Here is an 18999-nt window from a genome sequence, read left to right as displayed (position 1 = left end):
AATGAACGCTTTTCTTTGAGTCCATGCATTTGATTTACAACATAAATCGAATTAATTGTCCATTTCAGAGTTTATTATCCTCATTCTTATATAAGCTAAAATACAATTTGCTGTGATAAACTGATTATAAAAATCTTAGGCAGCTGGCTTAGCAACATTATCTTGAAAATAGGTGTAGCTCATTTCATTTGCCGGTTCCCTTTTTATTCTAGCATGTACGTATACACGCCACCTCGCAAATACCATCGAGTCAACATTGCATGCTGTGTTAAGCACAGTCAATGTCTAATAACGTAATATGCATCTTAATATACGTCATTCAGACAATGATTTGTTTTAATATGCAATCTATACCTCAGTCAACACATCTGGACAAAGGCACATGACTTTGATTAAAGAAAAAATTAATTGCTAACTAAATGTAATTTAAATAATAAAATGTTCAAAAATACCTTCATGATTGTGACCATGCATTGCTTTTTATCAAAATGTTTTTTAACTACAATCATTTATTAAGAAACCCAACATCAAACATCATCAACGCTGTTTTTCTTCACAAATAACAAAAGCAATAAATACTTGAGACGTAAGCGTTTTTATACGTGAACTTGTTATTCGGAACAGTATGTTTTTCATTCCGATTGTGACTAACGCATATCTGCTATACTCTGTGACTGGAGTGTCTATAAGGGAGTGCTGGAGGAATTAATCTCAGTATCTATTTGCTGCACTTCTAAGGAATCTCCGTAGATTGTTCGGTTTAGATAACCTATAAAAGAAAAAAGCAATAAAAAAAGAAAACAACAGCAAACACGCCTCATGACATATGAATGCAGAAAATTGTACTTAATATGGTTCTGATATGTAATATGGATAATATTGCCAGTTTCAGAATCACTGACAGGGCATGCCAATTGATTTTCTAGCTAAAGCCGAATACACGATAGGGGTCTACACGACAGGAAATTTATTCGAAAATCTCTACAGACTTTCATCAGACATTCACTCGCATGCTGGTATTTAATCAGCCTGTATATGTCTGTGCTTACTTGACTTTTGAAAGAAAGAACCATTTTCAATTACTCTAGGAGCCGTAGTTCACGGAATGCAATGGTTCATATATACAGTGTGTAGTTGCAGATATATTTTTTAATTCTATAGAGGGCTTTTTCCTGTGGACATTTATAACCAAAAACTTACTTCAACTAAAATGAGGCTACGGGTTTAGGTCCACCTATGCTACTGCTCACATTAGAGCGGCCGGTATACCGTGGGTTCACCAAATCAGAGTCATCTTCATAACTTCTGTTTGTCATGCCTACAAGACCCACTTAAAAAGTAAACAACTGAAATTCATCCAAATCCTAAAAGTAACAGAATAACAAAATGCACCCAGGAAATTAATAAAACGCAAGCGAAGGAAAAAAGCGAAGCATGCAGTAAAAGATTGATCTATGGCTTCAGGGATATGCGGGTTCTCCTTGTCGGTTCATTTCCTTTACTGTAATATGTTTAGTACTGTCACCAAAAAGTAGGAAAATATAGTTATGAATAATTTTTTAAATGGAACACAATAATATATAGGCCAGACAGCAGTTCTAGGGCTTAAGGGTTCACTTTAGGGTCGCAGCAAGCAAATCAAGACGGCTGAGTATTTTGAAGCTGTAGTGTAGCCCCAGAGGACGGAAATAGCAAATGAAATTCTGTAAACAAAATGTTACAGCTAAATAAGATAACCTGTCTACATCTTCTTCCAAAAATCCTGGACTTTCTTCCAAAGTGTCACTTGGCCTGGAGTAAAGGGTGAAAGCAAGACGGTTCAGAAAGAAAGACACAATACAGTGAGATACTTACCTTCATTAGTGCAAGAAATACTTGAATTTCAACAAAAAAGTACACACAGAAACGATTTTAATAAACGTTCACAAAGACAGCTAAACAGAAGATATAACCAGAGTTATATATAAAGAAAGACAGTTTCAAAACCAAGAAGCAAAAAGAAAAAAAAACACCTAAACCGTCACCGTAAAAAATCCTTACCTGCTAGATATTTTGGCCAGTAAGCAGCTGTTATGAATTAAGTACCAAACAGAATAAAGATGCAAGCTCAACTTCTATAGATAATATTTTATCAAAATTAAGCCAGTACTCATGCAAATGCAAATGAATTGCAAATGTTTTATGAAGCAAACGTACGTTAACGTGATAGAAAAAAGAGAGATTCCATGCAGGTCTACCATGTAAGTAAAAAATCAGATCCCCAAATAATATGATAAAAATAAGATAACTTCTCCTAAATGTAAAACTTTAACCATCCTGTGCAAAAAAATTACTAACCCAGTTGAAATAAAGGCAAACATTTTAAAGCATAATTTCATTATTCATATATATATATATATATATATATATATATATATATATTGATGCATTTTACACTGTGTATTTGTATCACATACTATATATTAAATTATCTGTTCACACAAAGAACCTACCGACATCTCGGCTGTCCCTGCTGGCTATGTAAGTTGCATCATACTCCAAGCTACTGGTGGACCTCGTTCCCTTGGGTGTGGCCGTCTGGCCCGACGTCATCACCAGCATCTTGGGTGTGAACATTACACACAATATCAGGGTTGCATTAGCTGTGATACCTATACAAACTGCTGGCTTCTCCCATTCTCGCGGCATCAGCATGTACACACAAAGCCAAGCAACAACGATGAGGATTGTCCCAATTGTTGAGAGAAGGATACAGAGGGATTCTCTCTGGAAGTCCCCTGCTTTACACGCATTGAAACCCACAATGAGCGTCGCTAGGATCAACAGATACACGTAAACCAGGGAGATGACGAGAGATTCCTTGCTGTGCGTGCACCGCCAGTCAATATCGTATAGCGGGTAGTCTGGGTCCGTGCTCACGTTGTCTAGATGAAGTTCAATATTGGGTGGTTGCAGCACCAGCCATTCTATCACCAGCACAAGTTCGATCAACAAAAGAATACACGCAGCCAAACTGTTGCTGGGACCCCCTACAAACGAGGGCTTCATGGAAACGTTCGCTTTGTTAAATATGCGACGAATACGTATAATTTTCATCAGCAATGCCGTGAAGATGAGCGTATAAAAGAAGCCTAGGCCAAAACGCTTAATTCCACACGTTGCCCAAACATCGGAAAACATGATGGCAAAATTCAACAAATACAGCAAAATAATTCCAAGGAGAAGAATAAAACTCAACGACGAGGTGGCCCCGGCGACTACTGGGTGATTGTGGTTGAATATAAAGAAAATCATAATGATGAAAGCAAATACCACGCCGAGGACCGTCACTGTTATGACGACCACGCCCCATATGCTACGATGTTCTTCAAACTTGAGCGGCACTCTGGTGGTGTCGATCTCTGGTCTCTGGTAGATGCAGTGGGTGCACGTCCCGGGACACCGTGACTTGGGGCGAATGCTGTTCCCCTTTTCGTCGTACATCTTAAACGCTGAGAAATTCAAAGTGAGCTCTCCGTTCTCCCAGTAACCAACCTAAAACGATTTTATATAAAAATTTTGAAAGGGAAAGGAAATTCATGAAGCAGAATTAACCCAATTTATTTGTCAATTAGAAAATCGTTATCGCCAGTGATTCGCATTGATGAAGGACATGTGGTTCTGAACATAGGACATGACTGTACGGTCTGGGTAGCAAAATCGTTTCAAAGTTTCCCAACATTTGCTACGTCATGAATTAACAATCTACAAATATGGTTACAATGACCAAAATGAATCAATAAAATCAACCGAAGAAGAAGTTACTTTACCTCGACATAATCCGACTCTCTGCCTGGCTGGTAGTTTAACACTTTATACCGGAGAGCTCCGTCACCATTTCCAGTAAAATAGAAAGAACGTCCGTCAGCACCTGTGTACCTAAGCTGCCGTATCTCATCATACAATGCTTTTACATCTTTGTCAAGACCCGGGATTTTATCTATGCAATAGAAGAGATCTACCCGACCACACTTCTTCATGTACATATTAGTCAGTCCCAGAGCATACGCATAAACGGCATTAATGGTGCTGGTTGTGTATGAATGCTGCAGCAGGGGTTTTACTTTGAAAGTTTCCGCGCCAGTACATGCCTTGTCATACTTCCCACCATACTGTAGACTACACTGAAAATGTTCCTCCCAAAATTCCTTAAACCAGGGATCGCGTGGAAAGCTATTCACTGTTAAGTTTTCAATGTATCTGTCAAATGTAGCATCGGCTCCCGAATCAGGCATCAATGTGAATGATCCCCTGGCTATTTCATTTACTCCATCAACAATTTTGAGGTTTTTACCCCAGTCATCGCCGCTAAGCCAGACAAACCGCCCTGCAGAGTTCTGCCTTTTCCCCGAGAGGAGTAGTTGGCGTATTTCATTTTCGTTCGCAAAGATGGCGACCCCAACAGCCCCGTTGTAGGTGGTGAGATTTTGTATTATTCTATCATACTGAGCATCTGACATAAAATTGGGATCAATCATCTGGACAACAGCAATGCAAATGCCGTTTCTGGTTAAAACACCCTTAAATGTGTTAAATTTGGCGCGGCTAGCACTACTGTTAGAGTATACGATAGATATGTAAGTCCATCCGAAATCGCGCAACAGTTCCACCATAGCCTCCATCATAGCGGTATCTGGGGGAACAGTTCTCAGGAATCTGGGGTGGCTGGTCCTGTTACCGAGCTCCACTGCCGATGCTGATGGGCTGATCTGAATCGAAAGAAAAACCAATGAACAAGTACCTATTTGAGTATTTTAAACCACCATTGTATGGAAAACGACTCTTCATGTTGCTGTTTAAGTCTTACACTTCCACCAAAATTACAAATAAACTAAAACGAAAATGCTTTTCGGGAGATAGGAAATAAATAAATAAAATGAAATAAAATAAAATAAATAAAAAACGAGAGTAAAATCACCTGTACGAGATGATATCCGCGCTGGTTTGCATAGCTGATTGAGGCTGTGACGTCACTTTGGTAACCTCCAATCATTGCCAGGACTTGGGTCAATATTGGAATATCCGGGGGCTGATTGTATAAACGGAGATTCAAGTCAAACCCCTCAAATACAAACTCGCCGTGGGCAGGAGAGGAACACGTATCCCATACCATATACCCTACTTTGGCACCAGGCATTATGGTAGCATTCTTGTTGATCTGATCGATGGCGTAGTAGAAAGCTAAAAGCTGCTGGTACATACCAAGCTGAATTTCTCCACAGGGCAGATCCCCACGACCTTGGGCATGAAGCGGGAAGTATCCTAACAGTGTGAACTCCGTGTATTGCTCTGTGAAAGGCATGTCCATTACCTCCACAGTGGAACATTTACACGGTGATTTCTTACACACTGAGATGACATCGCTAGCCATAGAAAGGGCGGTGTCGTTGTTTCTGTACGAATATAATTTCTCGACATTCAAGTCCAGCACGCTGTCGATCCAAGTCCCTACCTGAAAACACAGTTAAATAATACTCATTTATTCGTTTATTCTATTACTATTTGCATTGTTAAATTTTCTTTGCATTCAATGTAGTCAAACATTTTATTTCTAGATCACGCAAAAGGTGCTGGAGAGAAAATAGGTAAAAAGCATAGCCAGCACGAAGAGATACCCTTACATTTGTATGAAAAAAAAGAGTGACATTGAGTAAACATTTGAAACTCAAACTGGTCGTCGTAACAGGATTATTGATTTATAGGTAACATCGAGAAAACAAAAATCGAAGGATGAGTTATGCTTTGACTGGAGAGTGTTTTGCTATGCGTTGCACGTGTATACGCAACGAGTTATTTATCGTGTACTCACCTTTTTATAACCATGGGTATTCTCTCCTACTTTTTGGTAATTAAACACGTCATATCTAGGCACCCCATCGCCAAACGTATCGAATGCCACTCTCATTCCAGAAGACCCATTGTACTCCAAGCCTTTCATATAGCTGAAGACCCTATCCAGGCTGGCAGCCGCTTCGCTGCACAACTGATCCGGTGTCTCTGGGCAGGCATCCTTCAAGAACATTTCCAGTGCTTTCGCGTACACGTACACGCTATCGACGACATTTGTAACTGACACTTGGTACTGCTGAATGTCGTGTGCATTGAGGGACAAGTTGGAGGAACAACCGACGCCATATTTACCAATTCCGGAGAGATCGCACTCGAAATGTTGCTCCCAAAATTCATTGAACCACACATTTCTTGTGTTTGAAGCCAATGTTAGATTGCGTAAATACTGGCCAAATTCCACTGATGGGGCTGTGTGGAAACCTAGTGTTATGGCTCCACGAGCAATCTTTTCCAGGCCGCTCGGAACCGACTCATACGGACCCCAGGCATCTGCCGCCAGCCATATCACTTTATTCGTCTTGTTTCCTAGATATCGTTCTTTCGCTTCTAAAATTGCACGTGCGTGAGATTCGGATACGAACATTACGACAACATTAGCTTCTGGGAAAACTCCTGCAATCATATATTGAATTATGTTGTCTACCGCGTGTGGCTGAGTGACAAAATATTCTTCAAACATCACCTGTGTAGCAACACAAATACCTTCTTTCTTTGCGAGTTTTAAAAACTGTTTCATTCCTGAACGACCATACGGCGAGTCAGAAAACACTGTGGTCACGTATGTCCAGTTCATGGTTTTAACAATGTCCACCATCGCTTGGGCTTGCGCAACGTCAGAACCAATAACTCGAAGAAAACGTGGATGTTTTGCTTTGTCACTCAACAGAGCACTCGATGAAGTGAAACTAATATGCGGTAATCTGTATTGGTCTAAAAAATCATTTATATACAAAGCAGATCCACTTGTAATTCCCGATAAGGCGCCTAACAATGGAATAGATTTTCCTTGGGAGTTTAATACTTTTACATCTTTAAGCAGAATACTGGAAAGTTGTCGTAACACGCGATCTGGGTGAAACCGACAATTATCCATAACCAAACCACCGAGACGTACATTGGGCAGGACTGTTGGGTCATTGTTCACTTTCTCCAGAGCGTAGAAAAACGCTTCAAGATTCCCCATGAGGTTGGTTTGAAGAACTGTCTTACTGCATTCCTGCACATCTTTACCTTTGTCGTGTATGTTAAATATCCCCAAAATAAAAACATCTCCGTCATCAAATCTCGAAAACCTGGAAAACGATACAAAGACACAGATGCATTTGAACGTATTGCTTGTCTTAAAATGAATCACCAATTTAATTCGGAAACCACCGCCATTCAATATCGAGGACTATACATGTACATTCGGTTTTTATCATAAACTATTAAATTTCTATAAATCGAAACCTTTCAATGCAGAAAAAACTATATTTGTAAAAGAAGAACGAATACAAACATTAAGTACATAAGTGCAGGGGCGGATTCAGAGTTTTTTCCTGACAGTCTTCCAAATTATCTTTGTTGATCCGTTCTTCATTTTTGGCCGTCTTCCGACAGAACAAATTAGATACCCACCAATGTAAACTTGAAAATATGACCGTCTTCCGGAAGACCCAGAAGACACCCTAAATCCGCCCCTGAAGTGTATCATTTATCCTTTTCAAGCACACCACAACATTTGATCTTATTCGCACCTGTTATCTTGCTGCACGTTGGTACAAGTACAAGTATTGTCACAGGTAGAGTTGATATAGCCAAGAACACCATGGCCATCTTTATCGTACATTTTGACAGAGCCTGTAAGGGTTAAATTCCCTTCGACCCAAGTCCCTACCTACAGTATCACATACAGAAATAAGATAAAATTATCATCATTAAAGAACAGTATTCTTGCGAGAAAAAACACACCTGCAATTAATTATAATAAAAAGATGATTTTATGTGGACATTTTTGTTTGCAGAAAAGTGCATTTTTCTAAATAAATCGTTTAGAATAATGGCGTCTGTTGTCACACTTTTCTTCTCTGATGTCTTGTCCAATATTATCTTCTTTTTAGTTCGACAATGTATAACTAATAAAGCCGAAATAATTTGATTACCTCTGCGATATCATAGGAAGATCCAGTGAGCTGAATATTTTGGATCCCGTATTGTGTATGCATGGCCTCCCCGTTTTCTTTAAATGCTATTGGTCTGCCATCTAAATGGGTGAACTTCACTTGTCGAAGATATTTCATCATTTCTTTAGGAGACAAATTCACCAGATTCCCGCAGAGTCCTGGGGTACCTCCACAGAGGGCAGTATGAGCGGATTTGAGAGCGTGGGCAAATGTGTACACTGAGGCTATTGTTTCTGATACAAACTGTTGTTGTTTGTAATCCTCTGCACGGGAGTAGTTTTGTGAGGAAGCGCAAGTCGCGTTGAGAGTGCAATTATTGACCTGTAAAAAAATACATATTTTGATTTCAGGGTGAAGGTTAGAGTGGATTTATAGGTTTATCATAATGTATGTAGACTAATTGAATCAGGTTATCATAAAATATACATATTTTGATTCGGGGGTGAAGGTAACAGTTGATTTATAGCTTTATCGTAATGTATGTATACTAATTAAATCAAGTTATCATAAAATATACGTGTAAGCCATAAAAAAGGAAAATACACAATGTATATTTGTACTTGCCTGTTCCCAGTAGCTGCCAAAGAAGGGATTTGCTGTATTGTTTTCAGGTGTTAAAGATAAGAAATATTCCTGAAAGGCAGGAATAGTCCCAGAGTATTCATAGAAAGCGATCAATCCCCGAATTGTGTCTTTCAAGTGGGAGTACGCGGCTTCGTCGTGGAATGGCAGACCCATAATCCACTGCAAAGACGAGACGCCCGGGACAGCTGCCTGTGACTTCACCGCCTCAAAAAAGCGCATTGTGATTTCCGGAATTGTCATGATGATGACCCCGTGTGCACCTGCAAGTAAGATTAAATACTTCGTTATTTTCTTTGTCTTATGCATTCAGTGACTGAAAAATGTCTTTTAGTTTTCACTGTGTTATTCTTGTCAATTATACAGTATACGTTCTTATTGGTATGCTATTCACACTCGTACCTTTAGCAGACGCTGTGGCAAGCTCTGCAATGACGCTTTGAAAATTAATGGCAGTGTCCGCATTGTCTACAGACTGTACTGTCATTATGCAGACATCATTCAGGGAAGCGAGATGAAGAAAAGACGACTTCAGATCTTGCGCGTAAGGATCGCTTCCAACCAATAGAGAGACGTGGGTCCAACTAAGTTTTGACAGAATGGACATCAGGACCTGAAAAGGTGTCGCTGACCAGTTAAATAATGTGTAACTTTGACATATGTGTTTAGCGAATCTATCATTCCGTAAAGAGATTTGAGTCTCCAGGAGTATAACCTAATTACAGTTGAAATGGAAGACAATTTTAACTTAGAAAAGATTAAGAAAACGTCAGTAAAATCTACAGTATGTGAATGCGCTGAAATACATTCATGTTCATTTGGTTTGATACAACATATACCATCAAGTTAAAAATCAATTAGGCCATTTTAAAGAAAAAAACATCCCTACCTGTACAGAGGTGCTGGCACTAGGAACAAGTCTCTGGAAATAAGGGAACCTGCTAGTGTCGCTGAGTTCCAAGCTATGAGAAGCATAGCTCACAGTGGCCATTGGAATGTTGTTCAAGAACGTTGCGATTTTAGCCGTCACTCCACTGTACATTGAGGCAATAAAACCTGGCATAAAATAAGGTATTCGTTTTCATTAAATACTTTTAAATTCCAACAGTGGATCCCACTTGACTTGATGCCTTTGTAACCACACTGCCAAACAGTTCACCGGTGTTGCTTTCAGACAAAAATATTTTTGTATGAAATATGCACCCTGTTGTTGTTGTTAATGATAGGACCCAACGGCAATAAAGAGAAATCTTGACCTTGGAATAGGCTATAATGTCAAAACGAGTTTTAAGTTATGATGTTAAGGATTCACTACACTATCCCGTCGGTAAAGTCTTATTTTGAAGCCTTTACCTGGAAACATGACGTCTGCAGGACAAACCTCTCCCGATTCATCTATGTAGCTTTCTCTCTCCGAGAGATAATCAAGGGCTCTCTGCACCCCCGTGCTCGCGATACCACAGTCGTCATAAGATCTTATCCCTGGCGATAGGAAATATTGATAATGTATGTCATTTTAGAAAGCAGTTTGAGAACACGGAATATTTCATTAAAATATTAATAGTATGTGAAATAAAGTTTTCTAGAATAAATTTCTCCTGTGTCAAACTTTCTTTTGCTTTATTGGGAAATGTAAACCTTGGACAAAAAAGGCAGTTTATGATTTAAATTACGTGTACATATTCAGGAGAAAAGTTTAACATCTGACTTACCAAAAGTTATTCCAGGCATAAAACTCTGATCATTCAAAGTCTTGACAGCAAAATGCGCAGCTTCCAATCTCTGAATAGCGTCAGCGTTCACGCGGTCTGAGCACCCTTGCCCTCCGACGGCCTGTTGGTGGATGTTGAAAGCAGCTCCGAAGATGATGCTACCGCCAAGTTTCCCAACCCTGGTTCTCTGGCAAGTTTGGGTCGTGCTGTACGGGACTGTGACGACAAGGACTGCAAATATTAATCTCCAGTCCATTGTTTACAACAATCTGAAATATAGACAGTGAAATTCTATAAATTTTGACGCGTTCTTTATATACATGTATGTATTGTGATTTGTATTAATTAATGCTCACCGAAGGCTATGATATACCTGTATGTATTGCTATAAGAACAGGTTACTTTAGGAGGACCATTTTTAGATGATTTTGATTAAAAAAAAACTTGAAAAAAATGCTTAAAGGTAAGAAATGATTTCCCTGCTATTCTGTGACGTAGGATCATTCTTTTTTTTTTTTCATTGCACTTGACGCTTTTTTCTTATGCTGGAGATGTAAAAAAAGATATGCGATTAGATTGATCTCTTTTCTACGCGCGTACAGCACTCAGCGAGGCACAGCTCTTACACCCCACATATTTTTGCATTTTATTTATTTATTTATTGGCCATCAGGAGTATAAATGTCACCCTGTGCTTCACAGATAACTTGAAACAAACCTCTACGCTAAAGCGCCGTTTCAAGCACAGGGTGATAAACGTGCTCTTTTTTAAATTTCTCTTGGAACGTTTATGTCACGTCTCGAGTCGCATTTTTTATCTCCCCTTTCTTATGCTGCGTCTAAGTTCAATGAACTTGTGATCTCAATGTCAGCCGTCTCGGAAGATATGAAAAATGTTTTCTTTTGCCTTTATCATGCAAACCAAGCGTTATGTCGTTGGCAGTAATTTAAGTGTCGCTTTCTCCATTTTATGCTAATAATGACACACGTACTTCGCGAAATTGCCGTTAACCGGATCCCTATATACGGGTATGATAAGGTATGGCGATGCATTATTCTACAATGAACGATAAATATATAACGTCCTTCCATAACATTTGTATTCATTCATTTGGGGTACCCTTTAGGTGTGTGACTTAGTGGCCGTGGTGTTCTGTCCACCACTACATATTTTTCGGTCAAGTAAGCCAGTTAAAAATGTCAAGGGTAGTCAGTGTATGCAGGAAATTGGCGGGCTATGTCACTAATTCACCCCTTGTTCACTATCACCTCGTCATAGCTCGTCGACACTTCACAAAAAGCATATCGTTTCGTTTGGCATATCATCACATCTACGGAATTATGAAAGATAAATAACAAACGGGGAGGGTGTCCAAAAAGGGCGTGTGCCATAGAACCAGGATGGGTCCAAGTTCGACCGTTATAAGAGATATGTGAATGCTTTTCATCTAGTAAAAGCTAGACATATCTAGCACAGTTAATACACAAACACAAAATACGACACACCATATTATATTAAACAAAGCTTTAAGCCTTTGCTGGAGGCTCCTACAAACATTATTTCCGAAGTATAGTGTGACCGATGTGTTTTTTGTCGAGTACTTATCCTATCATACTACACGTATTAATGTCACTGAAACCATATTGATGAATCGCTGTAAATGCGAAAATACAAAATGTGGCCAGGCATTTTGTCTAGAAACAACCATATAAAGAGGCGCCATTGCCACACCCAATCACATGAACAAACAAGCATGACATTCTTTTGTCTTTTGGGTTTAATTACAGACTGTTGAAATAGAGGTAATTGATTTATCAAACAGGTAACTCGTATGGCATGATGGGAATTGCTATATATTAGGCAAGTTAAATATCAGAAAAACAGAAAATCAATACCGGTACAAAGTTGTTAATCCCTTTGGGAGTCAACTCCACGTGGAGTTGTATCCTAGAGCTACCGATTTATAAAATTTAATGCAGAGATGCTAATATGCTAATATGAATCCGTCTCGTCTTGTTACATAGAGTACAATTAAGTAGGGCCTTATATATAACTCTTCTGTATATATAGCGTATATGGTCACACGGTTAATCCACACCTCAGCAAACCTATGGTGACAACCATACTAAAGTAAACACGTAATATATTAATTACCCCAGGTAAGATGCACAACGATCTTCTATCGACGAGCATCCACCAAACTCCATACAAAATATCCAGACATTTTGCCGTTTACAATCAAGAAAAGATATGGCTTATTCTTACCTGTGGCACAGGGAACAAACTACCTGCGACACCCACAATTGTCAGCTATGTCAGTCGAGTTCGTGTGCATTCATGTTGTCATCTGAAGCGTTTCATTGCAGTGTTAGTCTGCTTTTAGACCAACTCACTTTAAGCAAGGTACCTTTTATGGAGTGGGAAAAATGTCGTGCACTAGGCTTAACGATACAGAGGCTATCGATTTGTCGAGATACACGTTGATTCTACTCTCGCTGGAGATTCGCCACATGCATATTTTCTGATAGGGTGGAAATGCATGAACCATCACGTTCAGCCCGGTTGCGTGCCCAAGACACAAAATAGTTTCTGTGTACCCTGTACGGAATACCTGTATATACGGATGCACAAAGGTTTAAATGTTGTGTAAAAATATTAGTCCGCAGATTCGGTATCATAAAGGCATTTCGTGCGATTGTTCAGACTACTTTTATTGATTTTCGTTATATAGGGATTGTACAGATATGGATTAATATGCCGATCTGAGCGAGCGGCATTCTGAACACGATGCCGCGCTATTTTTACGCAGAAAGGTTGTAACCGGTATAGTACTGATGATGCATAGATATTACTCTGAACAAAACGGCGGACACGCCCATTACGTGCCCTCACATGCACTCTTGTTATGATGAGGATTTTTTTCTTTTTTCTTTTGGTCCAAACCCGCCGTATGCAAAAATTTAATATGATATCGTCACGAATCACAAAATTAATATAAGAAATTGAGAAAGCTTTCCCCATTTGTATGCCACACAACTTTTATCAATGTCGATCAGTTACGCAGTTTTACATTCGTACTAGTACAACACGCTTATTAGTTAAAAAAAGTTTTGGTTAACTGATCCCGTAATGTACAGTAGAGGACACATACACAGTGCAATCGGTGTGTGCTCACATTAAGTTGCCCCCGCAACTGTGCTGTAGTTTTATTCATTTGACTTCTTGCAGGCTAGTCAATTTAGACAAGAGCTTTAAACCTTGTAAAATACTAATATGCTACCAAAACTATCCCTATAAATTTCACAGATAAATATCGGAATAGGTTAACAAGTTTTTTCAGTAGGGAAAACTAGAAAAGTATGCAAGTTTTATTGATTTATATTGTTATTCGTGCAAGAAAAGTAAAATGTACAAAAATCGAAGAATTTACGAGAGCACGTAATGTCTGATTTCGGGTGAAAGGTAAATTATACGAGACGACAGAAGTGAGATACAAAATTATATTAGCCTCTTATTCAGCTTAAAATATAGCAAATTCAATAACATCAGTCAAATGAAATCTGTGATATTCGACTTCTCTGTCATCATGACGTCACATGCATCATCCTCGTGTTTTTTTTTCAGCTGGACATTTTTGCAGTCGCAGACGATTTTTGCTTGCAGATTTATCTATCTTTAAAATCACACTGTTTAAATCGCCATCGGTCGGGGAACAGGTCGGGGACGAAGCGCTGAACAGTTCCACGAGGGATTTCTGGCAATCCAGATACTCAAAACAGGGAAATGTGATAGAAATGGCATGTTTTTTTTTGTTCGGAAGCGGAAAATACTAAAAAATCCCAGTCTTGGTCGCAGACTCGGACTAATTATAGTCTGAAGTAGAGCATGGACAAATTATGTCCAAGTTTGAAATCAGCAGATGTAGGTTTAAAAAGACACAAAGCAAAAAGCACAACAGGCGATATGGTACATGTACCACTACCGTCATTGCCGCAAAGAGTTTCATCCAATCGTCCTCAGTCCTCTGAGCGTTCCAGCGCCGAATGCTCGGATTCCAGTCAGTCTAGTAGCAGTGATAGTGATTTCAATAGCAGTTACGCCAGTGAGTCGCAATCTGACTCCCCTGGAGCGGATCATTCTGAATCACCGCATGTTTTTTTTTCCCGAAAAAAAAATGTTTTTCGGACGTGGGCGCAGTGACCAAATATATGAGCGAGCGTACCAATAAAGGTCTTTCTTAGAAACAGAGACAAGAGATAATGAAAAACTTCCACTCGCTGTAAAACCGTCGAGAAAACGTTAGAATATACGTCGACAAACGGCTAATTAAAAGTCGACAAACGACAGCTGAATATAATACATTATAAAAACCACCTGTTAAAAGATATAAAAAGCAAATAACAAGGCTTGAGTTTTATCAACTGACAGAATTTTCAAGTCCGTAAACAAAAATGATATCTTCATCAGTCCCATAACTTTTCCGTGCTTTTTCAAAATTTTTCATAGTGCAGCAGCACATTTCTGAAAAGAAAAAAAAATCATGAATTCAAAGTTAAAACACAAAATCTACAATATTATGAAGCATTCTTTGTCAATGTCAGACAGTGCCTTTATTTCTAAATTACCTGTCCAGAGGGGTATTTCTTTTTAACTATATTACTACTTGAATAACATACTTATTTTAAATGGCCATTATTGTTTTAATAATAAAATGAAAATTAAAATTGTTATTATTCTAACAATTAAAATTGTTATTATTTTTATTATCAATGAATAAATGAATCCGTTTCTTCATTCTTAACAAAACTATTCATTTTGTAATAGTCACCTTTGTCATATGCAGGATTTTTGTAATATATCAATTTCTGTTTGAGATTAAAACCAACCACAACTATAAAATGCCCTGAAAAAATTATCAAAAACTTAAATATTTGAAAATCCATGAGATACATCCATGCATTAGCATTTCACATTCAGTGGCAGATCCAGGATTATTTGAAGGGGGAGTCTGCAGATGCAAAGCACACCCCCCTCTTTGGCATGGCCTTCACTGGCCCCGAAAATGTTTGGTATTTTAGAGGGTGAAGATGCCATTTGGTGCAGTTTACAACTATAATTCAGCTAGTCAAAATTCTAATTTAAAGAGGGGACCATTGATGTGATTTTTTCAGAAATCCAAGGGGGGCAGGGAGGCAAGGCCTGACACCCCCCCTAAATCCCCCACTGCACATTTACAATATACAAATAAGAAATTAATAACAGCAAATATCAGGAATGCCTGCTTTATTGATGTGACCTTTTAAATGTGATTAAAAATATTTTACTGTACTTAAAATTTAGTCTGACAATGTTGCATATCCCTCTCAGAGATAAAGGTGGAAGTAATCTTGGTCTTGTTACTTAATCTGCATGGTAGATTATTTATCACCCTGTTCCATGTCCAGGATAGATGGAACATAAATTCCCTGGTTTGGCTCAGCTGCTCTACCAATCTTTTACCATGTTCCGCACAGTGATCTTCTGTACTGATAACTTATAAGACTGAAACAGTTCCAACTGTATTTTGGTAGACCAGCTGGAGTCTTTGAGAGGGAGACACATTGCCAAAAAGACAAACTTGTAAATTCAGTAATAGATTAAAACCTTTATTTAAGTAAAAAATGACTGGATGATTAACCCACAGAGTATTTCAAGTTTTTTCTTACCCTGATATGTTTTAATTAAACTTCCAAAGCAGTGAAGTGAAGGTGTGCACTGAAAATAAATATCAAATTCAATGAAGCAAAATTAAATAGATAAAATCAGAAAAGGACCAAAAAATACAAACTGGTGAGTCAGATGATCATGTTTTTATTATCCTTACTTGAGATTTGCATCTAACACACTTTCAAATAAAAATAATCATCATTGTTAAATTCTAATAATTTTTGAGGAAAATAGTTATTGAAAAAAAAAATTCATTACAGAAAGAAAGGTGTCCCTGTATGCCTGAGACAAATTTTAAAAGCTTTAAAAAATATCTTCTATACTATTAACAAAATGTGAAAATAGTGCCCTCTTTTTAACTTTGTTATACATCTTAATTCTTGATCCATCAAATAGCCATGTCACATAGCCATGTCACAACCTATATAAATTGAACTTACACTTTTATCACAGTGCAGACACTTCAATATATTCCAATCTGTTAGTACAATTAACACTTTATTCTGGATTAGGTGGTTGAGTATAGCATCAGCATCTATGGTTCTGGAAAGATAAGATAATAGATATTTGTTTTATCCAACAGTTTGAAAATAAAGAGATTCCCTACAGAATACACACTACTTGATTTGTAAATAAGGATATTGGTAGGTATTTTGTTAATTACCTAAACATTATAATAATCATATATTTCTGTAAAAAAGCAAAAGACAGAGACGTAGACACTTGAAATACTTTACTCAATATTACTTTAAGGGCCACTCCATGGGATTTTCCCCACCAAAATGAATTCTCTGTCTCTAGCCAGGTATTGGATTGTCCCCCAACTTTCTCCCATTTTTTAAAATGTGCTTTGACAGTCCTCCTCCATGCGGTCTTAGGTCTGCCTCTTTTTCTGTGTCCCTCTGGTGTCCAGTACATGGATAGTTTTGTTGTGGAATTTGATGTGTATAATACAGATATTGCAAGCTGGCAATGACTACGAGAGGAGGCTGAGAAATTAATAACAACAAGAAAATTCCATGAAGTGGCCCTTTAATGTGAATTTTTGTTTTTAATTTCAACTTAATATGATTTAAAACAAACAAAGAATAACATCTCAACACGTGGAAAGATAAAAATGTGTGTAAGTATCAATATATGTGTTTTGTGACATCAGTTTCAGTAGCGTACCCTTTGCTTACTGATATTCCTTTATACTGAGCATCTTGAAACAAATTATTCACTCTGGTTTCATCACTGCTGAACTTTGCCCTATAGAAAGCCTGAAAAATATGATTGATCTTAAATTCACAACCAAATGTACTATAAACAATTTTTGTAAAACTTACTAGAAAATCGCCATATTTATAACTGAATACTACAGAGCAAAAATAACTTTACCTTCCCAGAATATCCCTTGTCTACACCAAGTGTCACAGTATAAAAGTGGTGCTCAATCCTATACAGAGCAAGTATGTTAGCCAGGTCTATTGTCCAGACACTGAAGAAGAAATGTGAAATATACTTATGACTTTTTCAGATTTTTGTCAGTACCCATATAATTCCCACCTGAATGCCAGGGTAATGCACAGACATTTGTTTTGATAATTCCTTTACAAGCCTGCTTATATAAATTTCATGATTTACTAATCTTGTGGGATGACAACATCATGAGATGTACTGTAAAATTATGAAATACCATACCTTTCACCAAACTGTAGTTCTTTACAGACTTGTAGAAAATTGCCCATGTTTACTGAGTAATGCCTAAAAGGTATACTAGTAGACATTAAACATTAGATTTAGATGCTTGTGTATATATAAGGCTTTTATATTTCATTTTAAGTAATGTTTGCTAAAAACATGCACAGGAATAAGCAAGAACTTCACCTGATACTTCAAATTGATTGCAATTGGTTTGCAGATCATCTACAATATTACATGTAAGTTATGTAACAATTATAAATTAAAAAGAATAATATTGCCAGGTTCCAATCTGTCAGTGGAAAATAGGCAATGTTTATCAATGACATTTCTGTGGAACATTGAAGTCAGAATTTTTGAAGGAAGGAACAATGAATTAGTATGGACAATGAAGTAAAATGGGAGTACTGGTAATATTCCACTCTTAATTAGTTTTCAAAAATAACTGAACCAGTGGAACAAAGCTGTGTCTTTACCGGCATTATATTAACTTATTAAAAAAATAAACCTACTTAAGAACCATCTTTACACAGGCCAGTCCACAGTCCCAGGTATAGAGTTGTATTTCATGTGGAATATCAACAACATGATCAAGTGACTGGTCATCTACATACAAGTAAAGGGTAAATTGTTCCATATAATACACTATAAAAGTAAAACTATCATTTCACAGACATTTAAATACATTCCATTGCAAAAAAACAGAAAAAATACTTCTCTGAAATTTTAACTCTGTCAGCAACTGATATTGGGACTAACACTTATCAAAATTTATGTTTCTTACAATTTGTTATCTGTGAAATAGACATATACTTCACGAATGACTAGTGAAAAACTATGGACTAAAAAACTATGCTATGGAGGGAAAGATGCTGTGTGGTTTTCTTATTTGACATTGTGGAGAACAGAGAATTCAATGCTGGTTTTAGTTATTTCGCTGCCGTAATGGATGTGACACAAAATAAAAATATAGCTGCATAAACGTTGTTAAGTTCAAATAAAGACTCTTTTTTTATTGAAAGGCGATTTAAAACAAATATATTTACTTTTCTCACCCAGTTGGACATTAGTGTCATCAGCATTCATGATTGTTTACACCGGAAGCAAGTACCTGGTCCTGTGCTTTCCGCATACCATGATTTGTTTGTTTAATTCAACAGAAAAAAGAGACATTAAGTGGTGGAAATGTTAAAGAATTTAGATAACGTACAAAAACGGTAAGACAAGTCTATTTCATACCACTGATTTTACACGGTACACATTTT

At 37.6% G+C, this 18999-nt stretch overlaps 2 protein-coding genes across 7 annotated transcripts; both read right to left on the bottom strand.

The window, feature by feature from the left end:
- Positions 1-51: 51 nt before the first annotated feature.
- Positions 52-13583, bottom strand: LOC106176781 (uncharacterized). 5 transcript variants are annotated; one of them, XR_015332208.1, is made up of 15 exons: positions 12611-13583; positions 10346-10614; positions 9987-10115; positions 9523-9689; positions 9036-9246; positions 8616-8896; positions 8031-8372; positions 7626-7765; positions 5849-7181; positions 4958-5491; positions 3810-4748; positions 2493-3534; positions 1738-1791; positions 1201-1318; positions 52-769 (listed from the first exon to the last, which is right to left on the bottom strand). XR_015332208.1 is itself a non-coding variant. In XM_087002707.1 (15 exons), the coding sequence occupies exons 2-14, from the start codon at positions 10599-10601 to the stop codon at positions 1206-1208; spliced, it is 5514 nt and encodes a 1837-aa protein (XP_086858833.1). In that variant the 5' UTR covers positions 10602-10614; positions 12611-13583; the 3' UTR covers positions 52-769; positions 1201-1205. The 5 variants fall into 5 exon arrangements, 4 of the variants coding, with proteins under 4 accessions (XP_086858833.1, XP_086858835.1, XP_013414762.2 ...); XM_087002707.1 differs by lacking the exon at positions 1738-1791 and adding an exon at positions 2041-2067; XM_087002709.1 differs by lacking the exon at positions 1738-1791 and adding an exon at positions 2041-2067 and having other exon boundaries at positions 12500-12615.
- Positions 13584-13707: 124 nt separating this feature from the next.
- On the bottom strand, positions 13708-18969 carry LOC106176783 (protein GUCD1). Of its 2 annotated transcripts, none has more exons than XM_013559311.2 (9): positions 18781-18969; positions 18247-18340; positions 17735-17797; positions 17432-17531; positions 17222-17313; positions 16492-16594; positions 16051-16099; positions 15174-15248; positions 13708-14866 (listed from the first exon to the last, which is right to left on the bottom strand). In XM_013559311.2, exons 1-9 carry the CDS (start codon positions 18818-18820, stop codon positions 14763-14765), a joined length of 720 nt encoding a protein of 239 aa, XP_013414765.2. In that variant the 5' UTR covers positions 18821-18969; the 3' UTR covers positions 13708-14762. The 2 variants fall into 2 exon arrangements, with proteins under 2 accessions (XP_013414765.2, XP_013414766.2); XM_013559312.2 differs by having other exon boundaries at positions 18790-18969.
- Between the last annotated feature and the right edge of the window lie 30 nt (positions 18970-18999).

This window comes from Lingula anatina, chromosome 1 (assembly GCF_051362555.1).
Source record: "Lingula anatina isolate TDL-2025a chromosome 1, LinAna3.0, whole genome shotgun sequence".
In the NCBI taxonomy this organism is placed as follows: domain Eukaryota; kingdom Metazoa; phylum Brachiopoda; class Lingulata; order Lingulida; family Lingulidae; genus Lingula; species Lingula anatina.
This window is presented reverse-complemented; position numbering and strand designations above follow the sequence as displayed.

Bases quoted from the DNA above. Each gene is read 5' to 3' on its own strand.
- LOC106176783 (XM_013559311.2), bottom strand. From the start codon at position 18,820: ATGAATGCTGATGACACTAATGTCCAACTGGGTGAGAAAA. The intron at 18,341-18,780 runs GTAAATATATTT...ACTTGTATGTAG, and splicing joins TGTCCAACTGGGTGAGAAAA to ATGACCAGTCACTTGATCAT. The intron at 17,798-18,246 runs GTAGGTTTATTT...TATACCTTTTAG, and splicing joins TGTGTAAAGATGGTTCTTAA to GCATTACTCAGTAAACATGG.
- LOC106176781 (XM_087002707.1), bottom strand. From the start codon at position 10,601: ATGGACTGGAGATTAATATTTGCAGTCCTTGTCGTCACAGTCCCGTAC. The intron at 7,182-7,625 runs GTGCGAATAAGA...ATCGTTTTCCAG, and splicing joins AACGTGCAGCAAGATAACAG to GTTTTCGAGATTTGATGACG. The intron at 3,535-3,809 runs GTAAAGTAACTT...AAATCGTTTTAG, and splicing joins GAGAGTCGGATTATGTCGAG to GTTGGTTACTGGGAGAACGG.